Source organism: Mauremys reevesii, linkage group 23 (assembly GCF_016161935.1).
Source record: "Mauremys reevesii isolate NIE-2019 linkage group 23, ASM1616193v1, whole genome shotgun sequence".
Taxonomy (NCBI): Eukaryota; Metazoa; Chordata; order Testudines; family Geoemydidae; genus Mauremys; species Mauremys reevesii.
In genome coordinates, this window is record NC_052645.1 from 4805139 (window position 1) to 4828036 (window position 22898).

The 22898-nt window shown below is 43.4% G+C and overlaps 1 protein-coding gene across 2 annotated transcripts in view; it reads left to right on the forward strand.

Annotated features, from left to right (window-relative positions):
* ZMPSTE24 (zinc metallopeptidase STE24) overlaps positions 1–22898 on the forward strand; it is a 94877-nt gene that overhangs the window by 59094 nt on the left and 12885 nt on the right. For both annotated transcript variants that reach the window (XM_039511829.1, XM_039511828.1), the window contains 3 exons: positions 8227–8387; positions 10378–10482; positions 13701–13844. In XM_039511829.1, the coding sequence (XP_039367763.1) occupies positions 8227–8387; positions 10378–10482; positions 13701–13844 (410 nt within the window). The remainder of the gene's footprint in view (positions 1–8226; positions 8388–10377; positions 10483–13700; positions 13845–22898) is intronic.

The window sequence follows — 22898 nt, forward strand, 5'->3', positions numbered from 1 at the left end:
TGCTGAAGCAAGTATCCAATGGATGAAATTCTTTCATCGTGATTAAAGGCAATGCCATAATACATATGTACAAGGAAGTCAAATTAAGGTTACCCAGCAACTTTCATTCTGGGATTTCTTAACTTTTAAGAATTTGACATTATAACCTTAACATGCTTTCCTAGGTTTAAAACCCTCTGAAAATTCATCATGTGGAAACATATCAACCCCACACATGTCATCAACAGTCTGAATCTAAGACCTTTATTTCACAGCACAGATCTCTACTACTTGAGCTAAGGGAGTATTAGTTAGTAGTAGTAGACTGTTACCTTCTGTGTGGACCTGCCGCTAGAAGGGGATGTCATACCCTTTTGCCAGTGGCTTTTCACAACTATTTGTTAGAAGAATATTGCAAGTTAGGATTCCTGGGTTCTATTCTTGTTTCTGGCAGGGATCTCAAGTATAGTGGTTAGACGGTGCAGCAAAGCACATTTATTCAGAAAGGCAATGTGATCAATGTATGAGATTTGGGTTCTATTCATGACTCTTCCAGATGCCACCTTGTGTTACGTCTGCAAAATGGGGTGAATTATATTAGCATGTCTTGTAAGGTATGATACCATGCTTAAGAATAAGGGCTGTGGAATGCATAGAATTGTTAATACCAGTGAGTGGAAGCCTTTAGACTAGAACCCATGTTGTCTCTTAACTTCTAGCACAACACACCTTCTCTTAAGTCAAAAGGATATTTTGCAGCTCCTGTTTTGCCTGTATCCCATCCAGAACCATGTACGGCTCTCTAGAGTCTAGGAACAGGTACAGTGGAATTGCCGTGAAGGGAGCTGTGGGGGTGGAATGTGCTTGGTGAAAAAGGTCTATAATTTCAGCGGTGAGCCTCTAACAGGTTCTGCTCATCTTCTGTGAATGACAACTTTCAGAGGCCAAATACAGGTTAATTTTCATGGGGACAGCAAAAAGCACCTCTCTGACCTAAAGAGTATCCATCCAAATTTTAATTTCACATTACTGAGGCACTGGAGCTCTTTAAAGAAATAGTGGGGGTGGGGGGGTGTTTGAACATTTGCAAAACTACCTATTTTTCCCCCCAACATAATTCTTGGAAATAACTGAATTGTTGAAACGTACAAAACATTAGACTGAGGTAAAGAGCAAAAACGGCAAAAATTAGCCCAAATTGTTACAGTTTGGCAAAGTTCTGAGCAACTTAAAAAACAGGCTTACAATGGAAATGTTTGGAAACCTTGCCTGATCAGTATCATTATCAGCTCTTCCTGTTATAGTACTAACTTAAGATCTGATCCAAAGCCCCTTGAAATCAGTGAGAGCCTTTCCAGTATCTTCACTGGGCTTTGGGTCAGCTTTTAGTGTTTAAATCAGTCTTATTAAAACTTTAACAGAGTTAAGGTTGCCTGTTGATGAAACTCAGACTTCTGAAACCAGGAAATGCAGAGTTAAGGTAAATGCCCATACAACCTTAACTTTGCCCCCCTGGAGCTGGCAGTAGTCAATGGGAATTGGTGATGATTAATGATGGATAGAGGAAAGAGTGGCATCCTGTATGCAAGTGTAAAGGAGTTGTAAAAGGATATGAAGTGAAAGCTTGGTATTCTGTCAAGGGAGTAGTCTCAGTGTTTGAGCACAGGGCAAGTGCAGGTCACAGCTGTCCATTACAAGGCAGAGTGGGCGTGTATGTGTTATGAGTGTTGTGGAGCACTGCTCAAAGAGATACGGTTGTGTAGTCATCTTTAATTCTGTATTTCCTGATTTTCAGAAGTTTTAAGTTTTGCTGAACTTGATGTTCTGGAAAGGGACAAGGTGTTACTGGGCAACCCTTAACTCTGCGTTAACAAAGGATTTTCCCATTTAATTTAATTTTTTTAAACAAAACGATTAATGTTTTTGGTAGGAGCAGTGGCCATTTAGCTAGTTTTGCCTCTTACCTAGGTTTGCAGTTGTTATGCTACTGGGCTAGGTAATAATCACAGAATCATCATAGAATATCATGGTTGGAAGGGAACTCAGGAGGTATCTAGTTCAACCCCCTGCTCAAAGCAGGACCAATCCCCAACTAAATCATCCCAGCCAGGGCTTTCTCAAGCCTGGCCTTAAAAACCTCTAAGGAAGGAGATTCCAGCACCTCCCTAAGTAACCCATTCCAGTGCTTCATCACCCTCCTAGTGAAAAAGCTTTTCCTAATATCCAACCTAAACCTCCCCCACTGCGACTTGAGACCGTTACTCCTTGTTCTGTCATCTGCTACCACTGAGAACAGTCTAGATCCATTCTCTTTGGAACCCACCTTCAGGTAGTTGAAAGCAACTACCCCCTCATTCTTCTCTTCTGCAGACTAAATAATCCTAGTTCCCGCAGCCTCTCCTCATAAGTCATGTGCTCCAGCCCCCTAATCATTTTTGTTGCCCTCCGCTGGACTCTTTCCAATTTTGCCACATCCTTCTTGTAGTGTGGGGCTCAAAACTGGACACAGTACTCCAGATGAGGCCTCACCATGCCAAATAGAGGGGAATGATCGCACCCTTAGATCTGCAGGCAATGCTCCTACTTATATGCTCAAAATGCCGTTAGCCTTCTTGACAACAAGGGCACACTGTTGATTCATATCCAGCTTCTTGTCCACTGTAACCCCTAGGTCCTTTTCTGCAGAACTGCTGCCTAGCCACTCTATCCCTAGTCTGTAGCAGTGCATGGGATTCTTCTGTCCTAAGTGCAGGACTCTGCACTTGTCCTTGTTGAACCTCATCAGATTTCTTTTGGCCCAATCCTTTAATTTGTCTAGGTCCCTTTGTATCCTATCCCCACCTTCCAGTGTATCTACCACTCCTCCCAGGTTAGTGTCATCTGCAAACTTGCTGATCAAAAGGCCTAGCTTTTGTACAGTGCTTTTCTTCACTAGATGTCAAAGAACTTTTCATTATCTCGATTTTACAGGAAACTGAGGTACAGAGTTGAAGTGATTTGCCCAAGGTCACCAAGCAGACCAGTGGCAGAGCTAGAAATGGTTCCAGTCCAGTGATCTTTCCACGGGTTGCTAGGTGATTCCTCAGTGCTCCTTTCCCCCTCCTGTACATCTTGTTATAGTGCAGTGGGGATGATGGTCATGCTTTGAAATGTTTGCAGCATATAGTGGGTGACAGTGCCAGTGAGAGAAATCTCAGACATTGTCTGTGTCCCAAAATCTTGACAGTTTTATTATATGGTGCTTTCCAAAAGATTTAAGCATCTTAGGGCTCGTCTTCACTGGCAGCCCTTTAATATGGCTTGTGTAGTCACAGCATAGCACTGGGAGAGAGCTCTCCTTGCGCTCTAAAAACCCACCTCCATGAAGGGAATAGCTACCAGTGCTGGGAGCACTGCTCCTAGCGCTGGTGCACTGCCTACACTGGCACTTTACAGCACTGAAATTTGCAGTGCTCGGGGGTGTTTTTTCACATCCCTAAGCGAGAAAGTTGCAGCGCTGTAAAGTGCCAGTGTAGACAAGCCCTAAGAGAAGACTGGTGTGAGTGTCTTTCTCCTTCCTTTGCCCCACCATTCCCTGCCAACATTTCTAGGTCACCCTCCCCTTCCAGTCCAGTTAGCACCCAGAACACAAAAGCAGCATAGCAGGCTCAGAGAGATGTTAAGTGATCCATTCATCTCAATTAGATGTTCTTAGCTGAAAAAGCATACCCAGTGGAGCTAAATATAGCCTGAAACAGTAGCTCTGAAACATCAACTGCTGCATTCGTGGTGTTCTTTTCTCCCCTCCCTACTGCAGGAGAGTTTCCAATTTGTGTCATGCATTCCCAGTTTCAGCCATGTGTTCTTGGTGCCTGTTCTAAGCTCCCCACCCAGAGGGACAGGGCTTCCACAGATCGTGGCTCACATGGGGGATCATAAGGAAGAGTCAGACCCCTATAGAGGAGTCAGACCCCTATAGACTCTACTCCCCCATTTACAGAGGGGGAGTAGGCAGATGGGCTTAGACACCTTCGTGTCTCTTCCCCCCCCCCCCCCGAAAGGCAGGCTTCCCAGATCACAAGGAGAGCCAGGAAGAGGGGCCATACCCCATAGATGGTCTGGGGGTCCCCAGATTGGGGTGAAAACATGGGTGGGTAATATGGGGCTGGGAGGTGCCTCTGCTCCTATTCTCCCCCGTCATCCTGTCGCCACCAAGACCTCCATCCCAGTGTCCCACCCATTACCTGACTCCCCTTCCCCCATTAATCCAAATAACCTCTCTTCCTCTCACTGCGTCCCAATTCCCTCTCCCCCTATTACCACCTACTCTTCCACCACTAATCATGCTTCCCTCCCAGGGAAGTTACACATTTGCTCATGTAACTTATTTTCTTCTCAAAAAACAGTTTAATTACCTTCTGAATGTTCTGCTGTATTCAGATTGTATTTCCCTAAAATAAGCCCTCTGACAGATTAGAGCCCCTTTTCTTTTTATTTCATATTTCTGTCCTGGGTTAGATTTGAATTCACAGTGTCTGGAAGCTGTTTAGATTCAGTAATTGGTATATTCTCCCTTGAGTCATTCAGGTCCTGTGATGTAGAGTTAGTTTTCCAGATAGTTAGCCCCTCTCTCTCAGCACGTGCTTGGTGTAATTTGTTTGACATGCCATCAAGCATTTAAGAGGGTGCCTTTCCTAACAGAAGAACTAAAGTCTTTGGCTTATAAGGTTATAATTTGATTTCCCCCCAAAGGGCTAGTGGGTAGCTAACTCTCAAGCATCTGAGACCCTGGTGTGATCTCAGCTCTGCTTTGATCCCTGTGAGCAAAAATTCATTACTAGATATATGAACTTTAAGAAAAACTGTTTTTTGGGAGGGACTCTGTCTTGGGAACCCCTGGTTCAAATGATCCCAAATTTGGGTCACTGACCAAACCCCGCACTCCCATGAGGCATTCCAAGTAACCATACAGACTTTAGAGCACTTACAACAGTTGGGCTTTAATAATTCCTGAAACTAGCAAAAATTACTCCACATATTTATGAAACAGCGTTTTTGAACAATTCTCTGTTTGTAGCAAATAAAGGATTTAGTCCTCAGTGTGGACTATCCAAAAGAGGAAACATATTTCAAATGCAGTCATTTGAGTTTCCCAATAGCAAAAGGAGCCTTAGGGGTATGTCTACAATATGGAGAATATAGCAGTATCACTGTGTCATCGTAGCTGTGCCAACATAACCCTGTAGCATAGATGCAGCCTACACTGGCAGAAGGGGTTTTTCCATTGGTATAGAAACTCCATATTCCTGAAAGACAATAGCTATGTCAACAAAAGGATTCTTCTGTAGACATAGCTGCATCTATATGAGGGGAGGAGGGTCAGGTCGTCATAGCTATTCTAAAGTGGTTGTGTGCCAGTATCAATGTAATCAGGGTCCCTGGTCTCATACAGCTTAACTCTTTTGCAGCATTAATTACATAAATTTATAAAGCCAGAAGGCACCATTGTGATTATCTGTGACATCATGCATAAGCTTCTCCCATGCTGAAGAGTAGCCTGTACTTGTGGGAGAGGTGCAGGATCAGGCTATCAAGGCTGGCCTGATAGGCAATGCAATAAAATTATAGGGAAGATGATGTGAAGGGCTTTGTAGTTAAGAATAAAAGTTTGTGCTTGACACAGTGGAAGAGAACTAAGTCAAAGATTATGGACTTGAGGGATAGAAAGGATGAAGGTACCATTTCTTCACTGATTTAGAGATAAGATGTGCAGGGGAGAGCTTCCAGGAAAAGATCAGGAGCTCTATTTTGACGGTTAAGTTTTAGTTGCTGGCTTGATGCCCACTGAAAGGGGGATGGAAACATTAGTTTAGATAGAAGGAGATTGGTCTCTAGTAAAGAGGTAGATGTGAGTCATCAGTATAAACATGGGGACATACAAATTTCTTAGTTTCATAGAGATTAAGGTCAGGAGGGACAATGAGATCATCTAGTCTAACCTCCAGTATAGCACAGGCCATTAATTTTCACCAAAGACTTTAGTTAGACCAAAGCATTTCAGTTCTCAGGAGACTAAACTGTGTGCCACAGGGAGAGACCAAGGTGACACCAATGCCCGTGGTCCCTGCAGTGACAGGAGATTGATTAGGTGAGACATGCCCAGATGATCACAACAGGTGAGCCATACTCCAAGCTGCAGAGATAAAAATGCACCTCTTCCCCCAGATCCCTGCCAAATTGACCACGTGAAAATTCCTTTCCGACCTCAGATGTGACTATCAGTATCACCCTGAGCATGTGAGCAAGATACTAGTCAAGCATCTAGAAAGAGGATTCTCTATTCCGTCTTAGAGCACTGCCTACTACATCTAGCCTCCATTCCAGCTGTGGCCAATCTGATGCTTCAGAGGGAAGCGGGGAAAAATGAAAAGCAGACAGTCCTTCAGTGAGAGTTCCAATGCCCGAGATGATGGGGCGTCCAGGATTTCCAGGTTTGTGGATTTTGGGCAGTAAAAAAAAATCTCCACCAAGCATTCTCAAAACTACAGTACCCGCACGAGGAAATAAGGAAACAGATCAACAGAGCCAGACGTGTACCCAGAAGCCTCCGACTGCAAGACAAACCCAAGAAAGAAACCAACAGGACTCCACTGGCCATCACATACAGTCCCCAGCTAAAACCCCTCCAACGCATCATCAGGGATCTACAACCCATCCTGGACAATGATCCCATACTTTCACAGGCCTTGGGTGGCAGGCCAGTCCTCATCCACAGACAACCTGCCAACCTGAAGCATATTCTCATCAGTAACTGCACACCGCACCATAGTAACTCTAACTCAGGAACCAATCCATGCAACAAACCTCGATGCCAACTCTGCCCACATATCTACATCAGCGACACCATCACAGGACCTAACCAGATCAGCCACACCATCACCGGTTCATTCACCTGCACGTCCACCAATATAATATATGCCATCATATGCCAGCAATGCCCCTCTGCTATGTACATCGGCCAAACTGGACAGTCTCTAAGGAAAAGGATAAATGGACACAAATCAGATATTAGGAATGGCAATATTCAAAAACCTGTAGGAGAACACTTCAACCTCCCTGGCCACACAATAGCAGATCTTAAGGTGGCCATCCTGCAGCAAAAAAACTTCAGGACCAGACTTCAAAGAGAAACTGCTGAGCTCCAGTTCATCTGCAAATTTGACACCATCAGCTCAGGATTAAACAAAGACTGTGAATGGCTTGCCAACTACAGAACCAGTTTCTCCTCCCTTGGTTTTCACTCAACTGCTAGAACAGGGCCTCATCCTCCCTGATTGAACTAACCTCGTTATCTCTAGCTTGCTTCTTGCTTGCATATATAAACCTGCCCCTGGAAATTTCCACTACTTGCATCCGAAGAAGTGGGTATTCACCCGCGAAAGCTCATGCTGCAAAACGTCTGTTAGTCTATAAGGTGCCACAGGATTCTTTGCTGCTTCTACAGAACCAGACTAACACGGCTACCCCTCTGATACCATTCTAAAAGTGTGACTTAACTTCTTGGTTCCTAGATGTATGACTTATATTAGCCTATACTAAAATGCATGTTCAAGTTAGTCCAGCTTTCCATTCAATCCACGTTGCTGTGTAGAACTGACTCGTTCTTATTGTTTACCACTCCACCAATTTTTGTGTCATCTGCAAACTTTTCTGGCAAGGAATTTATATTTTCTTCCCTCTCATTGATTAAGTTTTCAAATAGAAGTGGACCAAGAATACATCCTTATAAGACCCCAATAGAAATGTACCCATTGCATAACTATTCCCCATATGGAATTACTCTTTGAGATATATCAGCTAGCTAGTTTTAATTCCATTGAATTTGATGCGTTAATTTTTGTATGGTGCTAAACTAAAACTAAATAAAATTTCACATTTAAAGGCTATTTTCATACAGAGAAAATTTTGTGCCACGTTGTAAGTCCTTTTCAGAACACAACCTTAACTGTGGTGTTACGCACAGTGCCTCTATAATAGGTTCTACAGTATGTATGTAGTACAGTAATAGATTAAACAAACCTAACGGGGTGTCTAAAAATATGCTTGAACCTGAGATTTAATGCATTTTGCAATGAATCAATGCCTACTGATCTCATGGTGGAGAGGAAATGCCCTTGAAAGACTTAAATAGAAGGTTGCACCGTTAGATTTTAATGCACACAAAGTACTTTGACCTATGTTTTTAATGTGAATTTTCACTCCCGCTAGGTTCCAAGCGTTCCTCCCATAGCAATGCTTATTTCTATGGCTTCTTCAAGAATAAGCGGATAGTTTTATTTGACACCCTCCTGGAAGATTACTCTGCACTGAACAAAGATCACCCAGAGGGAGAAGATGGTGAAGATGATGAGACAAAGTCCAAAGTCAAAGTGAGCTTTATTTTTGTTCTCCTGTCATGTAGTTTTCCTGATCCCCCAGCGAGAGTCACCCTTACATCTTCTCCATATTCTGTTGTAGGATTGTGAAGCTGTAAAAACAAAACCTTGAAAGTATTTGACACTTCATGATTTATTTACAAGAGACCCTCTGAGACATTGGTACAAATGCACTTTCTAAGGTTGTGGATGGGTGCAATACCAGGAGCTCAAGAATCTTGGCTAGAGGTTCCTAAAAACCTCTTGAGAACTCTGCTGGCCTCTCTTTCCACTTCAAAAGTTCTGGGTTCTACCTTCCTATACCATTTCTTCCCTCATTAGACCTTGGTATATCCCTCACCTGTATCTGTCTTCAGGTGGAGACCTGATAAATTTACTTCTCTCCCCATTCAAAAATCCTTTCCAGGCTGTCAGCAGCATGTTTTCATATTCAGTCTTGAGGGACTAGCAAAAAGATTCCTGACTTCAATCCAGGAAGGGCCTTCAGGGGCAGAGTGGGAGTGGGTTGGTCTCCTGGTTATATTTCAGCTGTGGGGCCAGATACAGACCTGTTCTGCAGAACAAAGTCTGCATCTTCAGAGAGTCAGGATAGCAAATGTAATCCACCAGACTGAATTTGTAAAACTGACTTGAACCAAAAAAGTGGATTTCAGTCTGCCCCAATTATAAAGGTTATAAAGGTTTTGGGGAAATAGTTCAGACTTGAACTGTTTGGAAGAACACATTTAAATGTCTCCAAATGATGTGTTCTTCAGTAGTATAAGCACATTTATTTTACAAAGACTGATTGCACAGTGATAACTTTCTCCACCATCCTGTATGTCAGACTGGACAGTGTCCTACCAGCAGAGAGTGGACAGGATAAAACAAAATCTAGGACATCCTCAGCATTATGAAGGTAGCTGGCTCAGCAGAGTTTTCTTCCAAGCAGCAGACAGTCCTTTCTGTGTCCACTAGAAAAATTCATGGAGGATAGGTCCATCAGTGGCCATTAGGTAGGATGGGCAGGGATGGTGTCCCTAGCTTCTGTTTGCCAGAAGCTGGGAATGGGCTACGGGATGGATCACCTGTTCTGTTCATTGCCTCTGGGGCACCTGGGGCATTGGCCACTGTCAGAAGACAGAATACTGGGCTAGATGGACCTTTGGTTTGACCCAGTGTGGCTGTTCTTATGTTCTTACCTGAACAAGAATTTTCCTCAATCTTCTCTTTTTGCTTCTGTCTCCTCCGTGGAGCACTCTGGGTAGGGCATTGCACCATCTCTGTGTGTCCGGCTTCCTTTTAGTTAATGTCTCCTGGTTTTCAATAGCTCATTTTGTTGTCTCCTTGCCTGGAGGCCAGAATTTTTATTTTAGAGGTATATTAAGGCCCCCAGACATAGCAAATGAGAGCAAACAGATAAAGCTCAATGGTTATTCATTATATTGTTAATTTAACTCATTCAGTTCCATTATAAGTGGAGAGACATTATAAAAGTTCTGTATAAAAGTGTGTCTATGTTGATAGAACCATCTGCTGGTAAATAAGACTATGTAGTATAATATATGGAGATATGCCTATCTCATAGAACTGGAAGTCCAGCCCCCTGCCTTCACTAGCAGGACCAAGTTCTGATTTTGCCCCACATCTCTAAGTGGCCCCCTCAAGGATTGAACTCACAACCCTGGGTTTAGCAGGCCAATGCTCAAAGCACTGAGCTATCCCTATCCCTATCCAGCTACCACTGAACTATTGTTTAAAAGTTTGTAGCTTCATTAATGGTTATTAGGCACAGTCCAGTTCCTATGAGTGAGTCCCTATAAAAAAAAAAGGGGTAGAATATTACAAGAGGTTAGTTTTTACTTGTATTCCTCTGCTTGTAAGAGGAAAATAACTGCTTTCTGAGCTGGCGTACCATGGAGTTTGGAGAAAACAGATCAGCAGGCAGGAAATTGGTTACTCATGTTATGTGAGATGTTTGAGATTTTTCTCTCGTTTTGCACAGAATAAGAAGCAAGGATGCAAAAATGAAGAAGTTTTGGCAGTGCTTGGCCATGAACTGGGTCACTGGAAGCTAGGTCACACTATCAAAAATATTGTCATCAGCCAGGTAAATAGTAGTATATTGATGGTATTCCTGGAGCATTACTATGTTCAACAATCCAAAATTGTCACACTTCATGGTTCACACACAATCATGCTGCCTGCAGCAAATGAACTCTTCTGGAAGGGGAGGTCTGTGGCATCCCTTGGGCCATTCAGATTTCCTTGTGTCCAATGTTCTACACTAGCATCTTCACAGCTATTTAGGGATGGTATTGTAAACCCATGGCAAAATGCCCAAGTTGGCACTTTACTCCTGTCTAATTTGTCTGGCTCCCCTACTTCTTTCTGAATCTGAAACAGGATTGATGCCTGTTTACAATTCCCATCTAGGGTTCTGCATCCTGCATGCAACTCCTCTACCCAGCACATCCAGTCACACTCTCAGGGAATGCACAGCTTAGTACAATCCAAACAAAGAGAGACAACAGCCAACGTTTTAGTCATCCTCTTACTACAAAACATCCCCATATCCCCCAAATTCTCAGCTTCTCTCATGTTCCCCAAATCGTTCCTCGACTACATCTTTTTGAAGTTCTGGATTCCCTGAGTGGGGTGTGTGTGTTGCATCTTCCATCATGCTCTAGAAGAAGGGTGCTCTACAAAATGGCAAATGAAATTTAATGTGGATAAATGTAAAGTAATGCACATTGGAAAAAATAATCCAAACTATACATACAATATGATGGGGGCTAATTTAGCTACGAGTCAGGAAAAAGATCTTGGAAGTCATCGTGGACAGTTCTCTGAAGATGTCCACGCAGTGTGCAGAGGCGGTCAAAAAAGCAAACAGGATGTTAGGAATCATTAAAAAGGGGATAGAGAATAAGACTGACACTATATTATTGCCCTTATATAAATCCATGGTACGCCCACATCTCAAATACAGTGTACAGATGTGGTCTCCTCACCTCAAAAAAGACATACAGGCACTAGAAAAGGTTCAGAAAAGGGCAACTAAAATAATTAGGGGTTTGGAGAGGGTCCCATACGAGGAAAGATTAAAGAGGCTAGGACTCTTCAGCTTGGAAAAGAGAAGACTAAGGGGGGATATGATAGAGGTATATAAAATCATGAGTGATGTGGAGAAAGTGGATAAGGAAAAGTTATTTACATATTCCCATAATGCAAGAACTAGGGGTCACCAAATTAAATTAATAGGCAGCAGGTTTAAAACAAATAAAAGGAAGTTCTTCTTCACGCAGCGCAGTCAACTTGTGGAACTCCTTACCTGAGGAGGTTGTGAAGGTTAGGACTATAACAGTGTTTAAAAGAGAACTGGATAAATTCATGGTGGTTAAGTCCATAAATGGCTATTAGCCAGGATGGGTAAGGAATGGTGTCCCTAGCCTCTGTGAGAGGATGGAGATGGATGGCAGGAGAGAGATCACTTGATCATTGCCTGTTAGGTTCACTCCCTCTGGGGCACCTGGCATTGGCCACTGTCGGTAGACAGATACAGGGCTAGATGGATCTTTGGTCTGACTCGGTACGGCCGTTCTTATGTTCCCTTCCACTTGGGGAGTAGAGCACTTCCCCATGGTCTCCAAAATGAGGTGACTGGACAGGCTGCAATGAAAGAGCCACCCCAACATTCTGAATTGAGGTTGTTACCCTTTTTTGGAACCAGTCAAGAAATAACCACAAACAAAGGTCGAACTGAAGTAGTACTGAGGGCTGATTTATTGCTTGCTTCCCTTATTTACGCAATTATACTCGCACACACATTCCATGCATACTGGTAACAGGCTGCAGACGCAGGTGCTGCTTTAGATCTTAGGTGACTGAGACTGACCAGGTTCCAGCTTCCCAGAGATCGAACCGCTAGGTGACGAGAGTCACTGAAGCCCCTTCGGGGCTGTGGGAGGGCTCTACTGCTTCTGGTCTGGTCCTGAGTTTTTGCTGTTGTGGGTTACGTCTCTCTGGCCACTACTGCCATAGGTTTATATACAGTCCCATATGCACCTTGATTATCCTTACATGGTAATATTTCGGTTTAAGCCTTGCGATTGGTTTCATACACTCATACTATCTCACTCACTCCTTACATATTGATTACATATTCATAAGCATGAATACAACTGGTAGTATAGCTTTAAACAAGCCCCTCACATCAGCGACGACTTCCGTTGCTGTTTGTGGTTCAGACAGAAAACTGCAAAGTGCACTTTAAGAGCATGGTGATGCTGGCATAACAGGAAGTCTACACAGACACATTTAGAAAAACAGATGCAGGGGGGCTATGGGCTGCCCCTCCTCCCTATGGAGCAGGAGCTGCTCCTGCCTGGCAGAGGCCAAGCCATGGACGGGGCTGCATCCGGCTACAAGGTCTGACAAAATAAGTTTACTCATGCAAGCCAGTCTAGACAATGCACAAGAGCTAGAGAAACATTCCCCAAATCTCCCTTGCGCTCCAGCATTGTCTAGTTCAAACAGTTTTCTGGCTCCATAGAAGATACCCAGTGTTCCATTCTAAACTGCTGTTGATTACCAGACTCTGGGGGGATTCATACGATCTAGCTGGGTGTGGGGCTCCACGTGCTGTTGTGCTGAGTGATCACAGGGCCAGGAGGGGTTTGCTGCTTGTCACTAGCAAGGCCTTGTGAGAGACAGCCCAGGCTGGAGAGAGAAAGGGGCACAGCGGTCCCACAGTCCCAGGCTGCACCCTAGGGATCCTGTTACATAAAGAAGTCGGAGAAAAAAGTTACAACAGTCAAGGGGGAGATGATGAGCACCTGGGTGAGAATTTTAGCTGTGTGGATAAAAATAAAATTCCTGAAAGGAAGAAATGGAGACTGATCCCAAGTGGTAACCTGTCAGTGACATCATAATGTGGAACATCTGTGGTTACCAAGATAAAGAAAGCAGCCAGTGTGCTGCACCCTGGGATGGGGACAGGAGACAATACCAAAGAATTCTCGGGAACTGTCATTTAGACTGCCAGGGAGCAAACACGAGCAATTTTGATGGATTAAGGGATGAATCCAGAACGTTGGGAAAGGAACTCAAGATAGGGTTATTGCTGGGATCTTCAAAGATTTTTCCAGCATCTCCCTCCCCTTGTGCATATGTATTATGATACAGTGTTTAATAATATGATCACATGCTGTTTTTTCAGCAGGACTCCTGCTTCTGAGCACCTCTGTAATAAGCATTTAAGCAATCATTTTGTGGATAGTTGAAAGGATCATATTAATGAGAATATTCTGTTTCCTCTCTTTCTAGATGAACTCCTTCCTCTGCTTCTTTTTGTTTGCAGTATTAATTGGTCAGAAAGAACTCTTTGCTGCGTTTGGTTTCTATGAGACTCAGCCCACCCTGATAGGACTGATGATTATTTTCCAGTTCATTTTTTCACCTTATAATGAGGTAAAACTTAGCTTTGTGAAATGGCCTCTGAAAAAGATATACATTTGAATATCATACTGTTTTTTGTTGATAATCACTTCGTTAATGTGTTATTATTTCAGGGAATAGTTTGAGGTTTCTGATTACTAGATTATTTCTCTTTGATTTATTCAGGTTAGTGATTTGTCATAGTAAATTGCAATAAGCCTCACAATCTCTGCCTGCAGGGTGTAAAGCACTACTGCAATTCAAATAATAAATAAGTGATCCCGCTGGTCAAAGTGAAAAAAGGGAAATCATGAATTTTTAGTAAAAATCCCAATGCACAGGTTGCATTATTCAAAATAGCCTGTTTTTATTTTCAGTAAAAGTAATTTACAATAATTTTCACATTTAATTAACAGTTAAGACTATTTTAAAATTGCTACTCTGGTGCCCATCATTGGAGCCTTTCAGCACCTACTGCATTCCTGACTCAATCCCTTGACTATTTGACAAAGCACTAGCGCTTTAAAGAGTTCCTGCTGTTTTAGTTTCCTCTGCATCCCAGTCTCTCACTTGGCAGTCATGTAGGTCTAGCTGTTACTATTGCATCCATCTGGTCACACACACCCCAAAGCATCAAGCTAGGGATATTTTTTTTAAATTGAAAGTCATGGAATCCATGACTCCTGTGACAATCAGTACAGAAATGCAGTTTCACTGATTTTGTTTTCTGAAACTTGAGAGCTGTTGCAAGAAAATGTTCTCTGGTAAAATGGCTGCTGGTTTGCTTTTTGTTTGTCCCATCTGTTGTTTTTTTTTCTCTCAATGTTTACTTATAGCTCAATGAGTTATGTTGTTTTCTGTTTAGACTTTAAGGCCAGAAGAGACCATCATAATCACCTACTCTGACCTGCACATTGTGGCCACCCACTCCTCTAATAGGCTCATAACCTCTAGCTGAGTTAGTGAAGTCCTCAAACCTACATTTAAAGACTTCATGTTACAGAGAATCCACCATTTACAATAGTTCAAATCAGTAAGTGACCCATGAGAAGGTGAAACCCCCCCCCAGAGTCTCTGCCAATCTAAGTAACGGAAAATTCCCTCCTGACCCCAAATCTGGCAATCAGTTAGACCCTGAGCATGTGGGCAAGACCCACCAACCAGATATCTAGGAGTAACTCAGAGCTGTTCCCTTCTAGTGTCCCATTTCTGGCTGTTGGAGATATTTGTTTGTTGCACTGTCATTTCTCTGGAGAGCACTATGTTTGCAGACACCAGAATGAAGTAAGATACAATAGCTGCAAAGGCTGTCAGAACTTGTAACTCCCTACATTCCTGCCTTACTTCCTACTATCCCCTTGGCCTTTCTGTCCCCTAGTGTGGGAGAAAGGCAGCAGGGCAGTTAAGTTTTAAATTGCCTCTTTCCTCCACCCCTTCAAGCCCTACTGACTTCTCTTGCTACTTTCAGCTCTCACTTTGCATTAAATTGACCGTAAGAATAGCAGTGCTTATATTTATGTAATGTTAGTGAGCATGGCCCCTGGATCACAAACTGTATTTGGAAAGGCAGCCAGGTTAATGGGGTTGGAAATGGTGGAGAAGTTTTTTCTAACAGTAAATATAATCAAAATATATATAGATTCCAACGGCATGTAAATATATTAATCTCAGAAGAAAGAATGTAGGCTTTGCCGAAACAGTGACTCTGAAAAAGCTTTGGGGGTTCTGGTAGATAGTCAACTGAATATGAGCTCCCAGTGCAATCGTGTTACACATTTGTCTGCTAGATAAGAGTCCATTATCAAATATTTGTTTCCCAGCTAGGTACTTGCAAAGAGGGTATTAATATCCTTTTCTCTGTTCATCTCACCTTTTCGCTGTGAACTAGCTGTCCTGAAACAGGCAAGTCCATTAAAGTAACTGAGACCCTACAGGCATCCAGGAAATCTCTTCATGCAGAATATGCCAAAAACTGGTTTAAATTCAGTGACTGGGTACAGTGCAAAAAACATCAACACAAAATTGGCAAAAACCCTTGCACTAGAATGACAGCAAGAACTGCTGGCCCTATACTTTAAACTGCTTTCCAGGAACAGCCCTCAGCAATCTCTTTTTGATAATAGGAGAGTAAGTAATTTTGTCTTCTTCATCCCAAGTGCTTTCTGAGAAAGTCATCTCTGATTAATCTTCAGAAAATGCTGAGCGGCACAGTGAAGCCTCATCATAGATATAATTGCCATACTACTAGTCAGACCGCTGTCACTGATTTTGCACTTTCTTTGTGTCCAAGTAGCCTTTATGATGGCTATAACTTCTGCATGTAGTGTCTGAAGTGGGCAACTTTTCTCTGAAATCGCAATATATTGTGCTGTTCTTTGTATCAGTCCAGACTTTACCCCCAAAGTACGTTCTTTGAATCATGGTACCTATGTGTATTCCACATGTGGGTGTGCATGCACACCGTGCACCCAAATCCAGAAATTCTTCAAAATCAGTGTCCGTTGACCCACACATGCACAGTAGCTCCCCTCATGCCCTCAACTGAGGGTGTACGAGGCAGTGCGGATTGATGCCTCTCTAGTTCCTTCTTATTGCCACATGGCCTGAGTCAGAAACATGTGCTCCTCCATTCTGTGCATAACCTGTAAAGTAGAAAGTATTTGTAAATAGTTTTCTCTCTTAGCTTAGCAGTTTAAATTTGTAGTTGGTAAAGAGTAGTTTCTCTCCCCTCCCTCCCGGTTGAGGGAAATTCAAGAATTGCATCTCCTGCCCTTGTTCCTTCTCCATCCGTGACGAACATCAATGGTGCCTGTACTGTCTGGGTGAGGTGTACAGCTTTGCTGAGTGCGGTATCTCTTGAGCCTTTCCACCCAGAACTCGAGAAGGCTAAGAGCTTCACCTAAGAAAGTACCTGATGGAGGAGGCTATGAAGCCCCACTCTGATCCGGGCCAGCGAGACCTCCCTGTCCATTGGCCTCAACTGACCAATAATGTCCCTCCAAGCATGTGCCTTGGAGAAGAACCTCTAACACTGAAGCCCCAGGACTCTTCCTCCATGGCTCCCCTTGAGAGTAGAAGATACTCTCATGGGCACAAGAATAGATCCCTACAGTGGACTGTCCATAAGAAACACAATCATTCCCCAAGCTGGTCCAAGTCAGGTCAGACATTGTGCTCAGAACCCATGGAACTGCCTCTGCCAAAGATCCCCAGGTTGGAGGGCAAGATGTGCAAAAGGAGAGATCCATCTGTTTCCCATGGTGACTGTGATACCGAAGCATAAGCACAAATGCTCGCCAATTCCATCTATGAGTGCTGGTCCAGACCTGTCATCACCACCACCTTGTTTATCTAATGATCATTCAGCTGCAACAGATGAGTAGGGTCCTTCAGGCATGACTGCTGGAACTTCTTGGACCCCAGGCTGTTCAGAGACTTACGTAACAACAGAGGATATATTCCTCCCCTATCCACAGTCTCCACTCCTTTCTGACCCTGTCCTCCTGAGAGAGATCTTTACTCCAGAGGAGGAATCTATATCAATGTCTGAGGAGCAGTTGCATTTCCAACCATTAGGAAGGAGTGCCCCAGTACCAATGGTACTGCCACTACCAATGGAACAGTCCTTGGAATCAGAGGAGATAGCTGTACCAGTATTTCCGTGGACATACGGGATTCCCAACTACAGTAACTCCTCATTTTAAAGTTGTCCCGGTTAACGTTGTTTCATTATTACATTTGTGCAATGCTCCCTGCTTCGTCCACTGCTTGCAGAAAGAGCAGCCCGTTGGAACTAGCTGGTAGGGGCTTGGGCTATCAATTGCTGGGTATTTCTATACTTGTATGACTTAGGCCGGTTTCTTGTGCAACTTCCCGCGCCCCTGTGCATTTGAATAAATGAAGAAAAGTCCATATTGTCACCCACAAGGACAATAAATTTTAAAGGAGCAAGAGCATTCCTCCCTGCAGACAGATTTTATGCGATGAGCAACCTGATTTCCTCACCTGCAGACCATGAACAACAGTGCAGAGGTCTCTCTTTCTGTTATACCACATTGCCATATGCACCTTTGTGATGCAGTTCGCCAGACTCCACTTGCAGTGTCTGGAAGTTTTGCTCCACTTGATTTACCAATCAAACAGGGATCACATTGACTCCAAGGTGACTGTTCCCTTTAGAGTTATCACCTCCCTCACTTGGTGATCAAGCCCAGAAAAGGTCATGGTGGGGACTTCTTTCAGCTCTCCCACACTCAGGAACACAACTGTGACCGATGCCTCTCTCATGGGGTGGGGTGCTCATTGGGACTACCACCTTGCTTAGGGTACCTGGAACCCACAAGAGGCCAGGCTACATATAAACTTACTGGAACTGAGGGCAGTCTGCCTAGGGTGCAAGGCCTTCCTTTCCTTCATACACTTGCTCCATGTGCAGATAATGTTGGACGATATTATCACAGTGGTGTTTATGATGTTCGTCCATCGTATTCGAAGAAGATCTTGACATCTAGCAGGTTGTGAGCTGTCCACAGTGCGTCCGCAGGTGGCTGGTAAGGCCAATACGGGCACGGAATGTTCTGCCACATGTCGGGCAGACCTGTGGGCACCACTGTTACAGCATTTACAGCTCTGGCTTTACGGAGTGCTCGCTTCTCTTGTGCTATGGTTATCCTTCTGGCTTCAGATGTCTGGCAGCCTTGGTGGATCAGCGTATGCCATGTCGATCGGTCTTGTGCCAGGGTTTCCCAGGAGGTGATGTCAATATCCAGGGACTTGAGAGGCTTTCAGCATGTCTTTGTATCGCTTCTTTTGTCCCCCGTGCGATCGCTTTCCTTGAGACAGCTCACCATAGAAGAGCTGTTTGGGGATGCGGTGGTCTGGCATCCTTACAACATGGCCTGCCCAGCGTGTCTGGGCTTTCATAAGCAGAGTGTAAACTGATGGTAGGCCTGCTCTAGAGAGGACTTCTGTATCTGGCACCTTATCCTGCCACCAGATCCTCAGGTGTATATAAACAAACAGGGAGGAGCAAGATCTTGTCCCCTCTACTTGTAAACTGTCAGACTTTGGAACTGGTGTGTCAGGAGCCACATCATGATACAGGCTGCTTTCCTCCTGGATATTCACAGCTCCCTTCCAGCAAATGAAGCAGAAGTTTCTCTACAGACTACGAATGGCAGATTCATGCACAGTCCTAACCATGATATTTACACAGTAGGGTACTCCGCTGTGGGACTTCTTTGCATCCCAAACAGAAAGCTTTCTATATATTATAGACTCATAGACTTGAAGGTCAGAAGGGACCATTATGATCATCTAGTCTGACCTCCTGCACAATCCAGGCCACAGAATCTTACCCAACCACTTCTATAACAAACCCCTAACCTATGTCTGAGTTATTGAAGTCCTCAAATTGTGGTTTGAAGACCTCAAGCTGCAGAGAATCCTCCAGCAAGTGACCCGTGCCCCATGCTGCAGAGGAAGGCGAAAAATCTCCAGGGCCTCTGCCAATCTGCCCCGGAGGAAAATTCCTTCCTGACCACAAATATGGCGATCAGTTAAACCCTGAGCATGTGGGCAAGACTCACCCGCCAGCACCCAGGAAAGAATTCTTTATAGTAACTCAGATCCCAACCCATCTAACATCCCATCACAGACCACTGGGCATACTTACCGGCTGATAATCAAAGATCAATTGCTAAATTAATTGCCAAAATTAGGCTATCCCATCATACCATCCCCTCCATAAATTTATCAAGCTTAGTCTTAAAGCCAGATATGTCTTTTGCCCCCACTACTCCCCTTGGAAGGCTGTTCCAGAACTTCACTCCTCTAATGGTTAGAAACCTTCATCTAATTTCAAGTCTAAACTTCCTAGTGTCCAGTTTATACCCATTTGTTCTTGTGTCCACATTGGTACTAAGCTTAAATAATTCCTCTACCTCCCTGATATTAATCCCTCTGATATATTTATAAAGAGCAATCATATCCCCCCTCAGCCTTCTTTTGGTTAGGCTAAACAAGCCAAGCTCTTTGAGTCTCCTTTCATAAGACAGGTTTTCCATTCCTCGGATCATCCTAGTAGCCCGTCTCTGAACCTGTTCCAGTTTGAATTCATCCTTCTTAAACATGGGAGACCACAACTGCACATAGTATTCCAGATGAGGTCTCACCAGTGCCTTGTACAACAGTACTAACACCTCCTTATCTTTGCTGGAAATACCTCACTTGATGCATCCTAAACCTGCATTAGCTTTTTTAACGGCCATATCACATTGGCGGCTCATAGTCATCCTGTGATCAACCAATACTCCAAGGTCCTTCTCCTCCTCTGTTACTTCCAACTGATGTGTCCCCAATTTATAACTAAAATTCTTGTTATTGATCCCTAAATGCATGACCTTGAACTTTTCACTATTAAATTTCATACTATTACTCCAGTTAAAAAGGTCATCCAGATCTTCCTGTATGATATCCCGGTCCTTCTCTGTGTTAACAATACCTCCCAGCTTTGTGTCATCCGCAAACTTTATTAGCACATTCCCATTTTTTGTGCCAAGGTCAGTAATAAAAAGGTTAAATAAGATTGGTCCCAAAACTGATCCCTGAGGAACTCCACTAGTAACTTCCTTTCAGCCTGACAGTTCACCTTTCAGTAGGACCCGTTGTAGTCTCCCCTTTAACCAGTTCCTTATCCACCTTTCAATTTTCATACTGATCCCCATCTTTTCCAATTTAACTAATAATTCCCCATGTGGAACCATGTCAAATGCCTTCCTGAAATCGAGGTAAATTAGATCCACTGTGTTTTCTTTGTCTAAAAAAATCTGTTACCTTCTCAAAGAAAGAGATCAGGTTGGTTTGGCACGATCTAACATTTGTAAAACCATGTTGTATTTTGTCCCAATTACCATTGACCTCAATGTCATAGAATCATAGAATCTCAGGGTTGGAAGGGACCTCAGGAGGTCATCTAGTCCAACCCCCTGCTCAAAGCAGGACCAAACCCAACTAAATCATCCCAGCCAGGGCTTTGTCAAGCCTGACCTTAAAAACCTCTAAGGAAGGAGATTCCACAACCTCCCTAGGTAACCCATTCCAGTTCTTCACCACCCTACTAGTGAAAAAGTTTTTCCTAATATCCAACCTAAACCTCCCCCTCTGCAACTTGAGACCATTACTCCTTGTTCTGTCATCTTCTACCACTGAGAACAGTCCTTTACTACTTTCTCCTTCAAAATTTTTTCCAAGACCTTACATACTACAGATGTCAAACTAACAGGCCTATAGTTACTCGGATCACTTTTTTTCCTTTTCTTAAAAATAGGAACTATGTTAGCAATTCTCCAGTCGTACAGTACAACCCTGAGTTTGCCGATTCATTGAAAATTCTTGCTAATGGGCTTGCAATTTCATGTGCCAGTTCCTTTAATATTCTTGGATGAAGATTATCTGGGCCCTCCGATTTTGTCCCATTAAGCTGTTCGAGATTGGCGTCTACCTCGGATGTGGTAATATCTACCTCCATATCCTCATTCCCATTTGTCATCCTTCCATTATCCCTAAGCTCCTCATTAGCCTTATTAAAGACTGAGGCAAAGTATTTATTTAGATATTGGGCCATACCTAGATTATCCTTAACCTCCATTCTGTCCTCAGTGTTTAGCGGTCCCACTTCTTTCTTTGTTTTCTTCTTATTTATATGGCTATAGAATCTTTTACTATTGGTTTTAATTCCCTTTGCAAGGTCCAATTCTACATGGCTTTTAGCTTTTCTCACTTCATCCCTACATGTTCTGACCTCAATAAGGTAGCTTTCCTTGCTAATCCCGCCCATCTTCCACTCCTTGTAGGCTTTCTGCTTTTTCCTAATCACCTCTTTGAGATGCTTGCTCATCCAGCTTGGTCTACAACTCCTGCCTATGATTTTTTTCCCCTTTCTTGGGATGCAGGCTTGTTCCTGCAACTTTGACTTGAAGTAATTCCAGGCCTCCTCTGCCTTTAGATCCACAAGTTCTTCAGTCCAATCCACTTCCTAACCAATTTTCTTAATTCTTCAAAGTTAGCCCTTTTGAAATAAAAAATCCTAGTCCCAGATCTATTTTTGTTTATCCTTCTATCTAGTTTGAACTGAATTAGCTCATGATCACTCGAACCAAGGTTGTCCCCTACAACCATTTCTTCTATGAGGTCCTCACGACTCACCAAAACCAAATCTAAAATGGCATCCCCTCTTGTTGGTTCTTCAACTACTTGGTGAAGAAATCCATCAGCTATCACATCCAGAAAAATCTGAGCCCTATTATTGTTACTAGCACTTGTCCTCCAGTCTATATCTGGGAAGTTAGTCTCCCATGATCACACAATTCCCATTAGTGTTTACTTCATTAAAAACATTAAAGAGGTCTCTATCCATATCCAAATCAGATCCCGGCGGTCTGTAGCACACCCCAAGCACTATCTCAGGGGAGGCTCTAGTAGCTTTTTTCCCCAGTGTGATTTTTTCCCAGACAGACTGTCTTATCCATTCCATCCCTTCTTATTTCTTTACAGTCTACCTCATCATTGATATACAATGCTACTCCACCACCTTTGCCTTTATTTTTGTCTTTCCTAAACAGCACATAGCCTTCAATACCTGTACTCCAGTCATGACTACTATTCCACCATGTTTCTGTTATCCCTATAATATCCGGTTTCACTTCCTGCACCAGTAGCTCTAGTTCCTCCATTTTGTTACCTAGGCTCCTCGCATTAGTGTACAGACATCTTAATTTTTGCCATTTGGCTTCACTGACATTCTTTACCCGGTTAGGCACAGACATTCTACCACCGGTATCACCTATAAGACTGGTATATTGTTCCAGGGGAGCAATGGGTCACAACTCCGAGAGTGGTGATCTCTTAGTTCTTGGATGGATGGCCCCAGATACGCCTTTGCTTCCATCTGCCTACACCCACAAGTCATAGGGAAAGTAGCCCACAACAAAGCCACCATCATTCTCCTAGCACCCTACTGGCCCAGACAGTTCTGGTTCACCAAACTTCTAATGATGTCCACCCACCAGTCTATCAGGATCTGCCCAT